This window comes from Dendrobates tinctorius, unplaced genomic scaffold (assembly GCF_039654945.1).
Source record: "Dendrobates tinctorius isolate UK_male_01 unplaced genomic scaffold, ASM3965494v1 ptg000341l, whole genome shotgun sequence".
Taxonomy (NCBI): Eukaryota; Metazoa; Chordata; class Amphibia; order Anura; family Dendrobatidae; genus Dendrobates; species Dendrobates tinctorius.
Window position 1 is genome coordinate 3,732,426 of NW_027362007.1, and position 16,447 is coordinate 3,748,872.

The window sequence follows — 16,447 nt, forward strand, 5'->3', positions numbered from 1 at the left end:
AAATTCTTTGGTATTATTATCTTCATTTAATTTGTCTTAAATGAAAAAACACAAAAAGAATTGTCCTAAAGCCAAATTGGATATAATTCCACACCAAACATAACAAAGAGGGTGGACAAAAGTATTGGCACTGTTCGAAAAATCATGTGATGCTTCTCTAATTTGTGTAATTAACAGCACCTGTAACTTACCTGTGGCACCTAACAGGTGTTGGCAATAACTAAATCACACTTGCAGCCAGGTGACATGGATTAAAGATGACTCAACCTCTGTCCTGTGTCCTTGTGTGTACCACATTGAGCATGGAGAAAAGAAAGAAGACCAAAGAACTGTCTGAGGACTTGAGAAACCAAATTGTGAGGAAGCATGAGCAATCTCAAGGCTACAAGTCCATCTCCAAAGACCTGAATGTTCCTGTGTCTTCCGTGCGCAGTGTCATCAAGAAGTGTAAAGCCCATGGCACTGTGGCTAACCTCCCTAGATGTGGACGGAAAAGAAAAATTGACAAGAGATTTCAACGCAAGATTGTGCGGATGTTGGATAAAGAACCTCCACTAACATCCAAACAAGTTCAAGCTGCCCTGCAGTCCGAGGGTACAACGGTGTCAACCCGTACTATCCGTCGGCATCTGAATGAAAAGGGACTGTATGGTAGGAGACCCAGGAAGACTCCACTTCTTACCCCGAGACATAAAAAAGCCAGGCTGGAGTTTGCCAAAACTTACCTGAAAAAGCCTAAAACGTTTTGGAAGAATGTTCTCTGGTCAGATGAGACAAAAGTAGAGCTTTTAGGGCAAAAGCATCAACATAGAGTTTACAGGAGAAAAAAGAGGCATTCAAAGAAAAAAACACGGTCCCTACAGTCAAACATGGCGGAGGTTCCCTGATGTTTTGGGGTTGCTTTGCTGCCTCTGGCACTGGACTGCTTGACCGTGTGCATGGCATTATGAAGTCTGAAGACTACCAACAAATTTTGCAACATAATGTAGGGCCCAGTGTGAGAAAGCTGGGTCTCCCTCAGAGGTCATGGGTCTTCCAGCAGGACAATAACCCGAAACACACTTCAAAAAGCACTAGAAAATGGTTTGAGAGAAAGCACTGGAGACTTCTAAGGTGGCCAGCAATGAGTCCAGACCTGAATCCCATAGAACACCTGTGGAGAGATCTAAAAATGGCAGTTTGGAGAAGGCCCCCTTCTAATATCAGGGACCTGGAGCAGTTTGCCAAAGAAGAATGGTCTAAAATTCCAGCAGAGCATTGTAAGAAACTCACTGATGGTTACCGGAAGCGGTTGGTCGCAGTTATTTTGGCTAAAGGTTGTGCAACAAAGTATTAGGCTGAGGGTGCCAATACTTTTGTCAGGCCCATTTTTGGAGTTTTGTGTGAAATGATCAATGTTTTGCTTTTTGCTTCATTCTCTTTTGTGTTTTTTCATTTAAGACAAATTAAATGAAGATAATAATACCAAAGAATTTGTGTTTGCAATCATTTTCAGGAAGAAACTGAATATTATCTGACAGAATTGCAGGGGTGTCAATACTTTTGGCCATGACTGTACATCCTGTATTATACCCCAGAGCTGCACTCACTATTCTGCTGGTGCAGTCACTGTGTACAGACATTACATTACTGATCCTGAGATAATTGTTTATTGTCTTTTTCTTGCTGGTGATTTAGTTGCTTGTTGTTTCTGTTCTGCCCGTGCGGTAACGTAATCCTGCTCACATGTACGACGAAGCGCTAATCCACATTAGCCAATCTAACCAAGCAAAGCTGTAGTGTAAAGCATAGAGGAGGAAAAGCTTCTACAGACAGGTAATTTTCATGCCTTGAGGTCACTAATCAGAGTAACACATGACTGTAGGATTTGACTACACGGGTTGTTTGCAGTCTGTAACCATGGAGACGCATAAATCTGCACCTGTGCTGGATACAGAGATTGTTAGAGCTAATATTATAGTTGATACTTTTTTTTTTATTATTTCTAAGTACATTGCAACATTTGGAAAACAGCAAAGCAAAAGTTTCCACGCCCTGTATGCTAATCTTAGTTACAAATGTCTTAGTAAGCAGATTCCTGCAGGCAGCTCATCCGTAATAATGGCAGTCAGGGCGCTGCAGCTGCCCCTGTGTTATTACTGGAGAGTCAGCCGCTTCCCCCTTTCCTTGGCATTAGGGTCCACGGCCCTGTTATGAGCCGGTTGCCCGGCTGCAGCGGGAAGCGCGTGTGCCCGGTCCGCTTCCCAGTAATGCGCGGAATCCCGGTGACCCGGGAAGAATTCCACATTCCGGCAGAGTCACATCCAGTGGAAATCTTAGTGGCCACCTCCTAATCCGCTCCGTCCTCCTCAGCCTGATAAACATTTCACACCCAAAGTTCCCTCCACTGAAGACCCCCGGCTCCCACCCAAGATCCCCTCTCCTCCTCCTCCGAAAAGCTTCTCCCCTGTGATTCATAACTGGACAGATGTGATTGACGTGGAGTTACATTGTGTTGTTTGTATTCCCAGTATTTATATTTTATTTACTAATTTACTGATCTGCACAGATGCTCTCAGTTCTGTTAGGACTGGGCTGATCCCAGAAGCCTGATTACAAGGACGTGTAGACTTTTACAATGGGCTCCTAAACGAGATGGAAACCATTTTTGAATCCAGAAATCATGGACAGCTTAATATATGGAGATACTGGAAATCCCTTCTAAATCATAGCGATAATAAGTGGTGACTGTCTGCAGCGCAGATATGTGGATAAGGCTGAAGTCACACTAGCGTACGGGATCGGATGTGTCGGCGTATAACGCACTCGGATGATATCCCAGTGATGTGCGCTGTCGCTCGCACCCGTAGACTTATATGGGAGCGTGTGAGCCGAGACTCTGAGTATCTGTGCCATTCGCAGATGTGAGCTGCCCCATAGTGTAATACCGGGGCCGAGTGCTGTGTCATGTTTTATCGTATAGCCCTCGGGGGTGTTCTACGCTAGTGTGACTCTGGCCTGATAGTGGTAGCAGTACTGAGACTGTGAAATGAGGAGAATTACAATCGCCATAATCTGCACAGACCTCTCCATCTGTCATGGACGGGGGATAAATAATTGTCCAGGGTTGTGTTCTGTATGATGCTCCCATATCGATACATTGTTGCACTGAAGGTGTATATAATCACTACCGGACATATATACCATGTATCACTACCGGACATGGACACGATGTATCACTACCGGACATGGACACGATGTATCACTACCGGACATATACACAATGTATCACTACCGGACATGGACACGATGTATCACTACCGGACATGGACACGATGTATCACTACCGGACATGGACACGATGTATCACTACCGGACATGGACACAATGTGTCACTACCGGACATGTACACGATGAATCACTACCGGACATGTACACGATGTATCACTACCGGACATGTACACGATGAATCACTACCGGACATGTACACGATGTATCACTACTGGACATGGACACAATGTGTCACTACCGGACATGTACACGATGAATCACTACCGGACATGTACACGATGAATCACTACCGGACACGTACACGATGTATCACTACTGGACACGTACACGATGTATCACTACTGGACACTGACACAATGTGTCACTACCGGACATGTACACGATGAGTCACTACCGGACATGTACACGATGAATCACTACTGGACATGTACACGATGAATCACTACTGGACATGGACACGATGTATCACTACCGGACATGCACACGATGTATCACTACCGGACATGGACACGATGTATCACTACCGGACACGTACATGATGTATCACTACCGGACATGGACACGATGTATCACTACCGGACACGTACACGATGTATCACTACCGGACACGTACACGATGTATCACTACCGGACATATACACAATGTGTCACTACCGGTCATGTACACAATGTATCACTACCGGACATGTACACAATGTATCACTACCGGACACGTACATGATGTATCACTACCGGACATATACACGATGTATCACTACCGGACACGTACACGATGTATCACTACCGGACACGTACATGATGTATCACTACCGGACATATACACAATGTGTCACTACCGGTCATGTACACAATGTATCACTACCGGACATGTACACAATGTATCACTACCGGACAAGTACACAATGTATCACTACCGGACACGTACATGATGTATCACTACCGGACAAGTACACAATGTATCACTACCGGACACGTACACGATGTATCACTACCGGACATGTACACAATGTATCACTACCGGACACGTACATGATGTATCACTACCGGACACATACATGATGTATCACTACCGGACAAGTACACAATGTATCACTACCGGACACGTACATGATGTATCACTACCGGACATGGACACGATGTATCACTACCGGACACGTACATGATGTATCACTACCGGACACGTACACGATGTATCACTACCGGACACGTACATGATGTATCACTACCGGACACGTACACGATGTATCACTACCGGACACGTACATGATGTATCACTACCGGACACGTACACGATGTATCACTACCGGACATGTACACAATGTATCACTACCGGACACGTACATGATGTATCACTACCGGACACATACATGATGTATCACTACCGGACAAGTACACAATGTATCACTACCGGACACATACATGATGTATCACTACCGGACATGGACACGATGTATCACTACCGGACACGTACATGATGTATCACTACCGGACACGTACACGATGTATCACTACCGGACACGTACATGATGTATCACTACCGGACACGTACACGATGTATCACTACCGGACACGTACATGATGTATCACTACCGGACACGTACACGATGTATCACTACCGGACATGTACACAATGTATCACTACCGGACACGTACATGATGTATCACTACCGGACATATACACGATGTATCACTACCGGACACGTACACGATGTATCACTACCGGACACGTACATGATGTATCACTACCGGACACGTACACGATGTATCACTACCGGACATGTACACAATGTATCACTACCGGACACGTACATGATGTATCACTACCGGACATATACACGATGTATCACTACCGGACACGTACACGATGTATCACTACCGGACACGTACATGATGTATCACTACCGGACACGTACACGATGTATCACTACCGGACACGTACATGATGTATCACTACCGGACATGTACACAATGTATCACTACCGGACACGTACATGATGTATCACTACCGGACACATACATGATGTATCACTACCGGACAAGTACACAATGTATCACTACCGGACACGTACATGATGTATCACTACCGGACATGGACACGATGTATCACTACCGGACACGTACATGATGTATCACTACCGGACACGTACACGATGTATCACTACCGGACACGTACATGATGTATCACTACCGGACACGTACACGATGTATCACTACCGGACACGTACATGATGTATCACTACCGGACACGTACACGATGTATCACTACCGGACATGTACACAATGTATCACTACCGGACACGTACATGATGTATCACTACCGGACACATACATGATGTATCACTACCGGACAAGTACACAATGTATCACTACCGGACACATACATGATGTATCACTACCGGACATGGACACGATGTATCACTACCGGACACGTACATGATGTATCACTACCGGACACGTACACGATGTATCACTACCGGACACGTACATGATGTATCACTACCGGACACGTACACGATGTATCACTACCGGACACGTACATGATGTATCACTACCGGACACGTACACGATGTATCACTACCGGACATGTACACAATGTATCACTACCGGACACGTACATGATGTATCACTACCGGACATATACACGATGTATCACTACCGGACACGTACACGATGTATCACTACCGGACACGTACATGATGTATCACTACCGGACACGTACACGATGTATCACTACCGGACATGTACACAATGTATCACTACCGGACACGTACATGATGTATCACTACCGGACATATACACGATGTATCACTACCGGACACGTACACGATGTATCACTACCGGACACGTACATGATGTATCACTACCGGACACGTACACGATGTATCACTACCGGACACGTACATGATGTATCACTACCGGACACGTACACGATGTATCACTACCGGACATGTACACAATGTATCACTACCGGACACGTACATGATGTATCACTACCGGACACGTACACGATGTATCACTACCGGACACGTACATGATGTATCACTACCGGACACGTACATGATGTATCACTACCGGACACGTACATGATGTATCACTACCGGACACGTACACGATGTATCACTACCGGACACGTACATGATGTATCACTACCGGACACGTACACGATGTATCACTACCGGACACGTACACGATGTATCACTACCGGACACGTATATGATGTATCACTACCGGACACGTACACGATGTATCACTACCGGACACGTACATGATGTATCACTACCGGACATATACACAATGTGTCACTACCGGTCATGTACACAATGTATCACTACCGGACATGTACACAATGTATCACTACCGGACACGTACATGATGTATCAGTACCGGACACGGACACGATGTATCAGTACCAGACACGGACACGATGTATCAGTACCGGACACGTACATGATGTATCAGTACCGGACACGTACACGATGTATCAGTACCAGACACGTACATGATGTATCAGTACCGGACACGTACATGATGTATCAGTACCGGACACGGACACGATGTATCAGTACCAGACACGGACACGATGTATCAGTACCGGACACGTACATGATGTATCAGTACCGGACACGTACACGATGTATCAGTACCGGACATGTACACAATCTGTCACTACTGCCCAGAGCTGGAATCTGCTTCTTGCTCAGTATTTCTTCCTTCATTCTCCATCTGAGTCACTTTTTGCCCATCGTCCTGGGGCAAAGATGAGACTGAATATAAGGGATGGGGGAAATTCAATTATGTTCCCCAAATCCTGTATGTGACCCCCCCACACACACACTTCACACATCTGCTTTCAGGGTCCATTGACCCAGGGTGTGGGAGCGAAGCTGCACAATTACAAGTGTAATCAGATCCTACAGAAAGGTGTTTCGCGGCCTCGCCCTTCGGAGCTGCATTCTTCCGCACAATACACCGGAATGCACATTTCTCGCCGTCTGCTATAATTATGTGTTTTCCTGGAATATTCTCTGATATGTTTCAGATTTAAAGGGGAAAGTACACTGATTAAATACAGATTTTTTTTCAAGTTCAATACAACTTGTTTGAATGTGGTTTTCTGTATCACGAGCTGCTCATGTGATCATGCATACAGTCATATTACAGCACCCCTAGTGGACAGGGAAAGAAAAGCAGATGACAAAGCGTGGGCTTTGTATATCCAGAGTCCCGGTGTCTTCATTAGTTCTTATAGCTTCTGTCCTGCGCTCATTTCCATGTGCTTTCCTCCTTTTCTGCAGTCTGCTCTCCCTGAGCCTGCAGCTGCTCTATCTCCTCTCTCCCATTGTGGAGACCTGTGTTTGAACCTCAACCCCCTCTCCACACTTTTGGTATCTAATTTGCAGATGAACAGTAAAATAATTCTGCACAAAAGTATAAGAAAAAGCAGCACAGAGTATTTCAGGGGAGGATGCTGATCTTCTGAGAGGTCCAGGCTGAGAGCTTAAGGAGGGTGCAGGATCCCTCAGCAGCACAGAGTGTTTCAGGAGAGGCATTTGGGAATTTTTTAAGAGGTCACACAGCTTTAGTTATATATTGGACGGAGAACCATCAACCAGCAGCACAAAGTATTTCAGGAGAAGAAAGACATTGATCTTTGAGTGGAGAATGCGAGGAACATGGGTGCATGTTGCAGGGACCAGGATACCTCGCCATGATGTGAGAGGTACAGAATGTGAGCAAATTGTTCCCAGCAGCACAAAGTATTTCAGGAAAGGACTCTACTGCTCTTATGGAAGGTCACAGAAATGAGCCTCAGAAAGCGGAACCAGCAGAGTATACCAGCAGCACAGAGGATTTCAGGAATTCAGTGTGCTATTGGTATACCTGGTCACAGACGGAGAGTGGAAGACACAGGATCTCCAGCAGCACAGAGGATTTCAGGAGAGGTCTGGGCTTACTTAGCTGGAGGATGCAGATGGACACAGAGGACACATATGGGGATGCAGAGAAAAGCTCCCCAGCAGCACAGAGGATTTCAGGAGAGGTCTGGGCTTACTTAGCTGGAGGATGCAGATGGACACAGAGGACACATATGGGGATGCAGAGAAAAGCTCCCCAGCAGCACAGAGGATTTCAGGAGGACCTTCTCACGTCTCGTGTCCTCTCTGTGGGTGACAGCCTACTGTTGCTTCGTATTTGCAGTGTTTCGCAGCTGAGGTTGTGGCGCAGTGGCAGAGCGGCGGGGAGGACTGACATTTGAAAGTCTTTGCCTGTGCTGCGCACCGTGGGCTTCTCTGTGGCATCTGGATCCATTTAGCTCTCGGCAGTAGGGCTGCGTCTCATATCCGCCCGCCGTAACGTTATATAGGCAATGATCCTGCTCTGTCTTAATGTAATTGAAAATTATGCATGTTGTAGACTCCGAGCGCTGAAATGTAGACTCGTAAAAGGCTGCGGTTCAGGAGCCTGTGGAGATTGGATTTGGCAGACAATGAAGCTTTTATGTAGAGTAAGAATTACAATCTCGCGCCTGTATATTATATTCTGCGCTGCGGCACTTGTGGACCTGCAGGCCAGACGTCTCCGGAGCACCTCCACCGCGGCAGGGACCGGACCCCTAGATTAACATCACCACCTCCACACCAGTGATTAATCCACAGCCCAGCCCCACAGTAACATGGAGACGAGGGAGGTCTAGGTGAATTCCTGACCCATGTAGGGGCCACGTCCCATCCACAGGGATCTGTCTGTAGGGGCACACGATATGTAGAGAAGATCCGTAGGACCCAGTCCACGGCCGCTGGACGGGCGCCATATAACCCTGCTCCTGTCCCCAGTTCCTCTCCTCTGGACGATGTCATCTTAGAATCATAGAATCCTAGAATGTTGGAGTTGGAAGTGATCTCCACGGTCATTGTGTCCAACTCCCTGCTGAATGCAGGATTCACTAAACCATCCCTCTGTTTGAAGACTTCCATTGAAGGAGAACTCATCACCTTTCATTGGCCGCCTGTTCCACTCATTGATCACCCTCACTGTCAAAAACTTTTTTCTAATATCTAATCTGTGTCTCCTCCCATTCGGTTTCATCCCATTGCTTCTCGTGTTTACATGTGCAAATGAGAATAATGATGATCCCTCTACACTGTGACTGCCCTTCAGATATTTGTAGACAGCTATTGAGTATCTTCTTAGCCTTCTTTCTTACAAGCTAAACATTCCCAGATCCTTTAACCATTCCTCGTAGGACATGCTTTGCAGTCTGCTCACCATCCTGGTTGCTCTTCTCTGAACTTGCTCCAGGTTTTCAATGTGTTAAAATTTGGAGCCCAGAACTGGACACAGTATTCCAGATGAGGCCCTGACCAAGGAGGGGGAGAGGGCAATAATGACTTCACTTGATCTAGACTGTATGCTTCTCTTAATACATCCTAGAACTGTGTTTTTCTTTTTTTGCTGCATCACACTGTTGACTCATGTGCAGTCTGTGCTCTATTAGAATACTCAAGTCTTTATCACACATGCTTTTGCTTAGTTCTATTCCTCCCATTCTGTAGATGTAATTTTCGTCTTTCTAGCCCAGATGTGGAATCTTGCATTTCTCCCTGTTAAATACCATTCTATTAGAATCATAGAAACGTAGAGTTGGAAGGGACCTCCTGGGCCATCTGGTCCAACCCCCTGCTCAAAGCAGGATTCGCTAAATCATCCCAGTCAGATGTCTGTCCAGCCTCTGTTTGAAGACTTCCATTGAAGGAGAACTCACCACTTCTCGTGGCAGCCTGTTCCACTCATTGATCACTCTAACTGTCAAAAAGTTTTTTCTAATATCTAATCTGTGTCTCCTCCCATTCAGTTTCATCCCATTGCTTCTAGTCTTTCCTTGTGCAAATAAGAATAAAGATGATCCTTCTACAATGTGACAGCCCTTTAGATATTTGTAGACAGCTATTAAGTCTCCTCTCAGTCTTCTCTTTTGCAAACTAAACATTCCCAAATCCTGCAACCTTTCCTCATAAGACAGGGTTTGCAGACCGGTCACCATTCTGGTCGCTCTTTTCTGAACTTGCTCCAGTTTGTTGATGTCTTTTTTAAAATGTGGTGCCCAAAACTGGACACAATATTCCAGATGAGGTCTGACCAAAGAGGAGTAGAGGGAAATAATGACTTCACGTGATCTAGACTGTATGCTTCTGTTAATACATCCTAGAATTGCATTTGCCTTTTTTGCTGCTGCATCACACTGTTGACTCATATTCAGTCTGTGATCTATTAGTATACCCAAGTCTTTTTCACATGTGCTGTTGCTTAGCCCTATTCCTCCCATTCTGTATATGCTTTTTTCATTTTTATTGCCCAGATGTAGTACTTTGCATTTTTCCCTGTTAAAAACCATTCTGTTAGTTGCTGCCCACTTCTCCAGTTTATTTATATCTTTTTGAATCCTCTCTCTCTCTCTTCTCTAGTATTAGCTATCCCTCCTAGCTTTGTGTCATCAGCAAATTTAATCAGTTTACCCTCAATTCCTTCATCTAAATCGTTGATAAAGATGTTGAACAATGCAGGGCCCAGGACAGAGCCCTGTGGTACCCCACTTGAGACATTCTTCCAACTGGATGTGCAGCCATTTACGACCACTCTTTGGGTCCGATCACTAAGCCAGTTATGAATCCACCTTACAGTTGTCTTGTCCATTCCATACTTAATCATTTTTTCAATAAGGATTGTATGAGATACTTTGTCAAATGCTTTGCTGAAGTCAAGATATACTATACTTATTAGTCACTGCCCATTGTTCAAGCTTCTCTAGATCCTTCTGAATCCTTTCTCTGTCTTCTCTAGTGTTATCTATCCCTCCTAGCTTTGCATTGTCTGCAGATTTGATCAGTTTTCCGTCACTTCCCTTATCTAATCATTTATTAAAATGTTTAATAACACTGGAGCCAGGACAGGGCCTTGTGGCCCCCACTTGTATCACTAGGGCCAGGACAGAGCCTTGTGATCCCCACTTATAACATTGGGGCCAGGACAGAGCCTTGTGATCCCCACTTATAACATTGGGGCCAGGACAGAGCCTTGTGGTGCTCCACTTGTAACACTGGGGCCAGGACAGAGCCTTGTGATCCCCACTTGTAACACTGGGGCCTGGACAGAGCCTTGTGGTGCTCCACTTGTAACACTGGGGCCAGGACAGAGCCTTATGGTCCCCACTTGTAACACTGAGGCCAGGACAGAGCCTTATGGTACCCCACATGAGACATTCTTCCAATTGGATGTGCATCAATTTATTACCACACTTTGGTTACGATCATGAATCCACCTAACTGTAGCCTTGTCAATCCTATACTTGGTCATTTTTTCAATAAGGATAGTATGAGATACTTTATCAAATGCTATGCTAAATTTAAGATATACTGTATTTACTGCATTTCCCTGATCCACCCAGTCAGTGATTCCATCATACAAGGAAATTATTCCATCATAGAAGGAAATTGATCACTGGTGCACACCAGGCCGGGTAATCTAAAGAGGAGCTGACTATTTCGGCAGGGCGCCTGTGCAGTGGCCATGAAATACTGACGTCGCCGCTAGACCAAATCTTACAAATGTATTTGCTCATCCCTAATAATACGTGGAGGAACAGTGTCCTTGGAGTAGATATGAGTGCAGGTGTAGGAGAGCGCGCTGCACGTGGCACACTTGTCTCCTTGGCCAGTTGTGTAACAGTACCTTCCAGTGTAAGGCTAAGTGCACACCTTGCAGAAAATTTCTGCTCAAAAACCTGACTCCCTTCCCAGAAACCGCACCTTTTTTGTCTTCGCGTTTTCACCGCGCTTTTGCAGCGGTTTTTGCGCGTTTTTTGCGCGGTTTTGATGCGTTTTTTTTCCGCAGCGTTTTCAAAACACATTGAACAAGCCAGAAACGCGGAAAAATCCGCAAAATTAATGAGCATGCTGCGTTTTTTACCGCGATGCGTTTTTTCGCGGTAAAATTATATGCGCAAAATGCATAGAAATTAATAGGAAGCTTATTTTTAGCGGTTTTATAGACAAAACCGTGGTAAAAGCCGCTAAAAAAACGCTGTGTGTGAACACAGCCTAAATGTGCTCCCTGTCTTTGCCTTTTCTGTGCTGCACTCACTGGCTACCTGCAGTGCTCATTTTCTGACACTAGGTGGCTCTGCCACAACATACGTATAAATAAGGGCTGGAAGCAGGACGTGAGTCAGTGTGTGGCTGCGGCCACAAGATCCCGAAACCAGGAGGTCTAAGAACTTAGCCCCTTGTGGCTGACAAAGGATGAGCCTCCGGGGATATTACAGAGAGAGAAATGGATACAGAGGGATGTCATAATGGTGGAGTAGTTCAGATCCCAGTGCAAGCAAGTCAGAGTCTTGCCAGGGAAAATCTGATGCATAGGCAGCGGCGGGCGACCAGCGCTGAGGCTTCGGAACCAGCACGGTGTTGTGACACTGAGCTCTCTGTGAACTTGGTGGGCATCCAAAATAGTGGCTGATGACTATGTGTTTTCTCTATAGTGATGCGACAGTGTCATAGCCATGAACACACAACCCAGGCCCTGAATGTTAACATGGGACCATGGTCCATGCAGATTGAAGGTGTGACTGGCTGGTTTGTGGTCAGGTGAAAGAGCTGAGAGGTTCCCAGCTACAGACACCACTGGAATTGCTGCGCAGGGTTTACTGTGTGGGGGATACTGCGCGGGGTATGCTATGCTGGTTATATTGTATGGGGTATGCTGTGCGGCATATACCTTGCTGGGTACACTGTGTGGGGTTTGCTATTTGGGGTGTGCTGCGCGGGGTATACTGTGGTGGGGTATGCTAATGGTGCGCTCTTAGACCCTTAGTCTCTGCCATCTCGGGGTGCACAGTGGCCGTTAGACCCCAGTGCAGACTGTAGTATTCAGCTGCTGTAACTATGGAGCGTTTTGCTCCTCTGTGGCGCCCCCATTACCCAGGGATCACCTCGGGGGTGCATCCATGAGATGCGCTGTGGTCCCGCTGTTGTCATGATTAGGGTCAGCAGGGTGATGATTGCCGAACCGTCGTGTGACTCCCAGCCGCCGTCTCCGCTCTTGTGCTCTGCTCATGGGGGTTGTGCTCTGGGATGATGAGAGTTATACTGATGTCTCCTTTCTCCTTCTTCTTCCTTCCAGTATCTCCAGATGAAATGGCCGCTCTTGGACGTGCAGAGCAGACAAGCAATGAAGGACGCCAGGTCTCCGTCTCCAGGTCACATCGTAAGTCCCCGTCGTCTTCTTCAGACTTTCCTCTTTGCTTTATGTTCTTGTCTGGAACTTTCCGAGGTTTCCCGGTGTCTCTGTCCCCCTTACTCCTCTAATGGCCGGACACGTCCAATACAATGTGGATTCATCCATCATGTGGCAGCGAGGGCTGAAGTGTGATGTCATCGTGATGTCATAATTAAAGGGGTTGTTACTGATCATAAATGGGCGATGTTTGGGGCTGACCATGACAATGGGGGTCTGTATATGAGGCCATCGCTCCATTCACTTGTAGGGGTCGGTGGAGGCATGAAACCTCTACATAGATGTATGATCAGCGAGGATCAGGGGGTCCCAGCGATGATTAGAATGGGGGTCCCATGGAGCAGCAGTGCTAGAGCGCATGTGCAGCCATCACTTCCATAAACATCAATGGCAGCTCGGGTCACGGACGCCCACTTCTGCTTCATTCACTTGGAAGACATGGGACCCTCGTACTTTGGATCTGTGAGGTCCCAGTGGATGGACATCAGATGTGACCCTGGGAAGGCCACAAGAGACATCGCCTTTTCTTAATATGTCCTACAACGTGGCGCCCATCAGAACCGTGCAAGAAGAGATTGAGCCTGACACCTTTCTCCAAGTAAGGGCGAATGGTTGTCAGAGAGCAGAACTTAGAATAATGAGTCATTACTTTTCCATCCTTTAATTTTCCACATCGCTCTGTACAGACAACGCATTTCATGGGCGGCTGTGATGTGTCCGGAGACTCGGGGCTGAGAGGGGCACTGTAGCCAGAGATCGGGGCTGAGAGGGGCGCTGTAGCCAGAGATCGGGGCTGAGAGGGGCGCTGTAGCTGGAGATCGGGGCTAAGAGGGGCGCTGTAGCTGGAGATCGGGGCTGAGAGGGGCGCTGTAGCTGGAGATCGGGGCTGAGAGGGGCGCTGTAGCCGGAGATCGGGGCTGAGAGGGGCGCTGTAGCCGGAGATCAGGGCGGAGAGGGGCGCTGTAGCCGGAGATCGGGGCAGAGAGGGGCGCTGTAGCCGGAGATCGGGGCGGAGAAGGGAGCTGTAGCCGGAGATCAGGGCAGAGAGGGGAGCTGTAGCCGGAGATCGGGGCGGAGAGGGGCGCTGTAGCCGGAGATCGGGGCGGAGAGAGGCGCTGTAGCCGGAGATCGGGGCGGAGAAGGGAGCTGTAGCCGGAGATCAGGGCTGAGAGGGGCGCTGTAGCCGGAGATCGGCCCTGAGAGGGGCGCTGTAGCCGGAGATCAGGGTGGAGAGAGGCGCTTTAGCCGGAGATCGGCCCTGAGAGGGGCGCTGTAGCAGGAGATCGGGGCTGAGAGGGTAGCTGTAGCCGGAGATCGGGGCTGATAGGGACGCTGTAGCCGGAGACTTGGGGCTGAGCGGGGCGCTGTAGCCGGAGACTTGGGGCTGAGCGGGGCGCTGTAGCCGGAGACTTGGGGCTGAGCGGGGCGCTGTAGCCGGAGATCAGGGCGGAGAGGGGCGCTGTAGCCGGAGATCGGGGCTGAGAGGGGCGCTGTAGTCGGAGATCGGGGCGGAGAAGGGAGCTGTAGCCGGAGATCAGGGCAGAGAGGGGAGCTGTAGCCGGAAATCGGGGCGGAGAGGGGCGCTGTAGCCGGAGATCGGGGCGGAGAAGGGAGCTGTAGCCGGAGATCAGGGCTGAGAGGGGCGCTGTAGCCGGAGATCGGCCCTGAGAGGGGCGCTGTAGCCGGAGATCAGGGCGGAGAGAGGCGCTTTAGCCAGAGATCGGCCCTGAGAGGGGCGCTGTAGCAGGAGATCGGGGCTGAGAGGGTAGCTGTAGCCGGAGATCGGGGCTGAGCGGGTCGCTGTAGCCGGAGACTTGGGGCTGAGCGGGTCGCTGTAGCCGGAGACTTGGGGCTGAGCGGGTCGCTGTAGCCGGAGACTTGGGGCTGAGCGGGGCGCTGTAGCCGGAGACTTGGGGCTGAGCGGGGCGCTGTAGCCGGAGACTTGGGGCTGAGCGGGGCGCTGTAGCTGGAGATCGGGGCTGAGAGGGGCGCTGTAGCCAGAGATCGGGGCTGAGAGGGGCTCTGTAGCCGGAGATCGGGGCTGATATGGGCGCTGTAGCCGGAGATCGGGGCTGAGAGGGTAGCTGTAGCCGGAGATCGGGGCTGATAGGGGCGCTGTAGCCGGAGACTTGGGGCTGAGCGGGGCGCTGTAGCCGGAGATCGGGGCTGAGAGGGGCGCTGTAGCCGGAGACTTGGGGCTGAGCGGGGCGCTGTAGCTGGAGACCGGGGCGGTTCTGTCTCAGCCTGACCCCATTGTGGGTGAAAGGCCTGTGCCCCCCACAAGTTATTACCCAGAGATGCGGAGGAAAGAATGACCCCATTGTAATGCAAATCTGCTGCCGGCCAAATATCTCCACAGCAGGTGATCGGATCCCAAACCTGGAGGAACACAAGCGCCTTCTTGTTAGGAAACGTTCCCATAAAGGCGCCGGCCTTGACTACAAACACAATCCATAATGAAGTGGTGATGGCTGCCGGTGAGGGCATTTCCTGCCTCTTAATCACCGGCTTCAGGGGCCTCGGACTGAGGAGACCGAGACAATCATTAAAATTTTGCCTAAAACGAGTCCCATCCTCTGCGGCGGATCTGCAGCCTGCTCCGCCGGAGGAGACGGCGATTGAAGGCTTCTCTGATGGGCCGGGGGCTTTCTGAACGATTTAGGCTTCTAACATAGAAATAATTGCAATAAGACGCAGTAATTACCGAGCCGCCCGCAGCCGGAGACGCAGAGAGCGAGGAATCGCCCGTGTACCGGGAGCGGAGCCATCTGCTGCGGGTCCACGGGTCAGCGGCGCGCTCTCATTACTGCGCTGCTGCAGGTGGCGGAGTTTGAGGTCGGGGACGGTGAGCGCCGGATGCAGGGACGGGAGCGATCGTGGCCGTCGC

The 16,447-nt window shown here is 48.8% G+C and overlaps 1 protein-coding gene across 42 annotated transcripts in view; it reads left to right on the forward strand.

Moving 5' to 3' along the window:
* The window catches only part of TCF7L2 (transcription factor 7 like 2), a 322,643-nt gene that overhangs the window by 201,451 nt on the left and 104,745 nt on the right, over nucleotides 1–16,447 (forward strand). For 33 of the 42 annotated variants that reach the window (XM_073562169.1, XM_073562162.1, XM_073562170.1 and 30 more), the window contains one exon: nucleotides 13,447–13,530. The exons of 4 other annotated variants lie outside the window; for them this stretch is intronic. In XM_073562169.1, the coding sequence (XP_073418270.1) occupies nucleotides 13,447–13,530 (84 nt within the window). The remainder of the gene's footprint in view (nucleotides 1–13,446; nucleotides 13,531–16,447) is intronic. 5 more of the 42 variants (XM_073562185.1, XM_073562184.1, XM_073562181.1 and 2 more) reach the window with 1 other exon arrangement.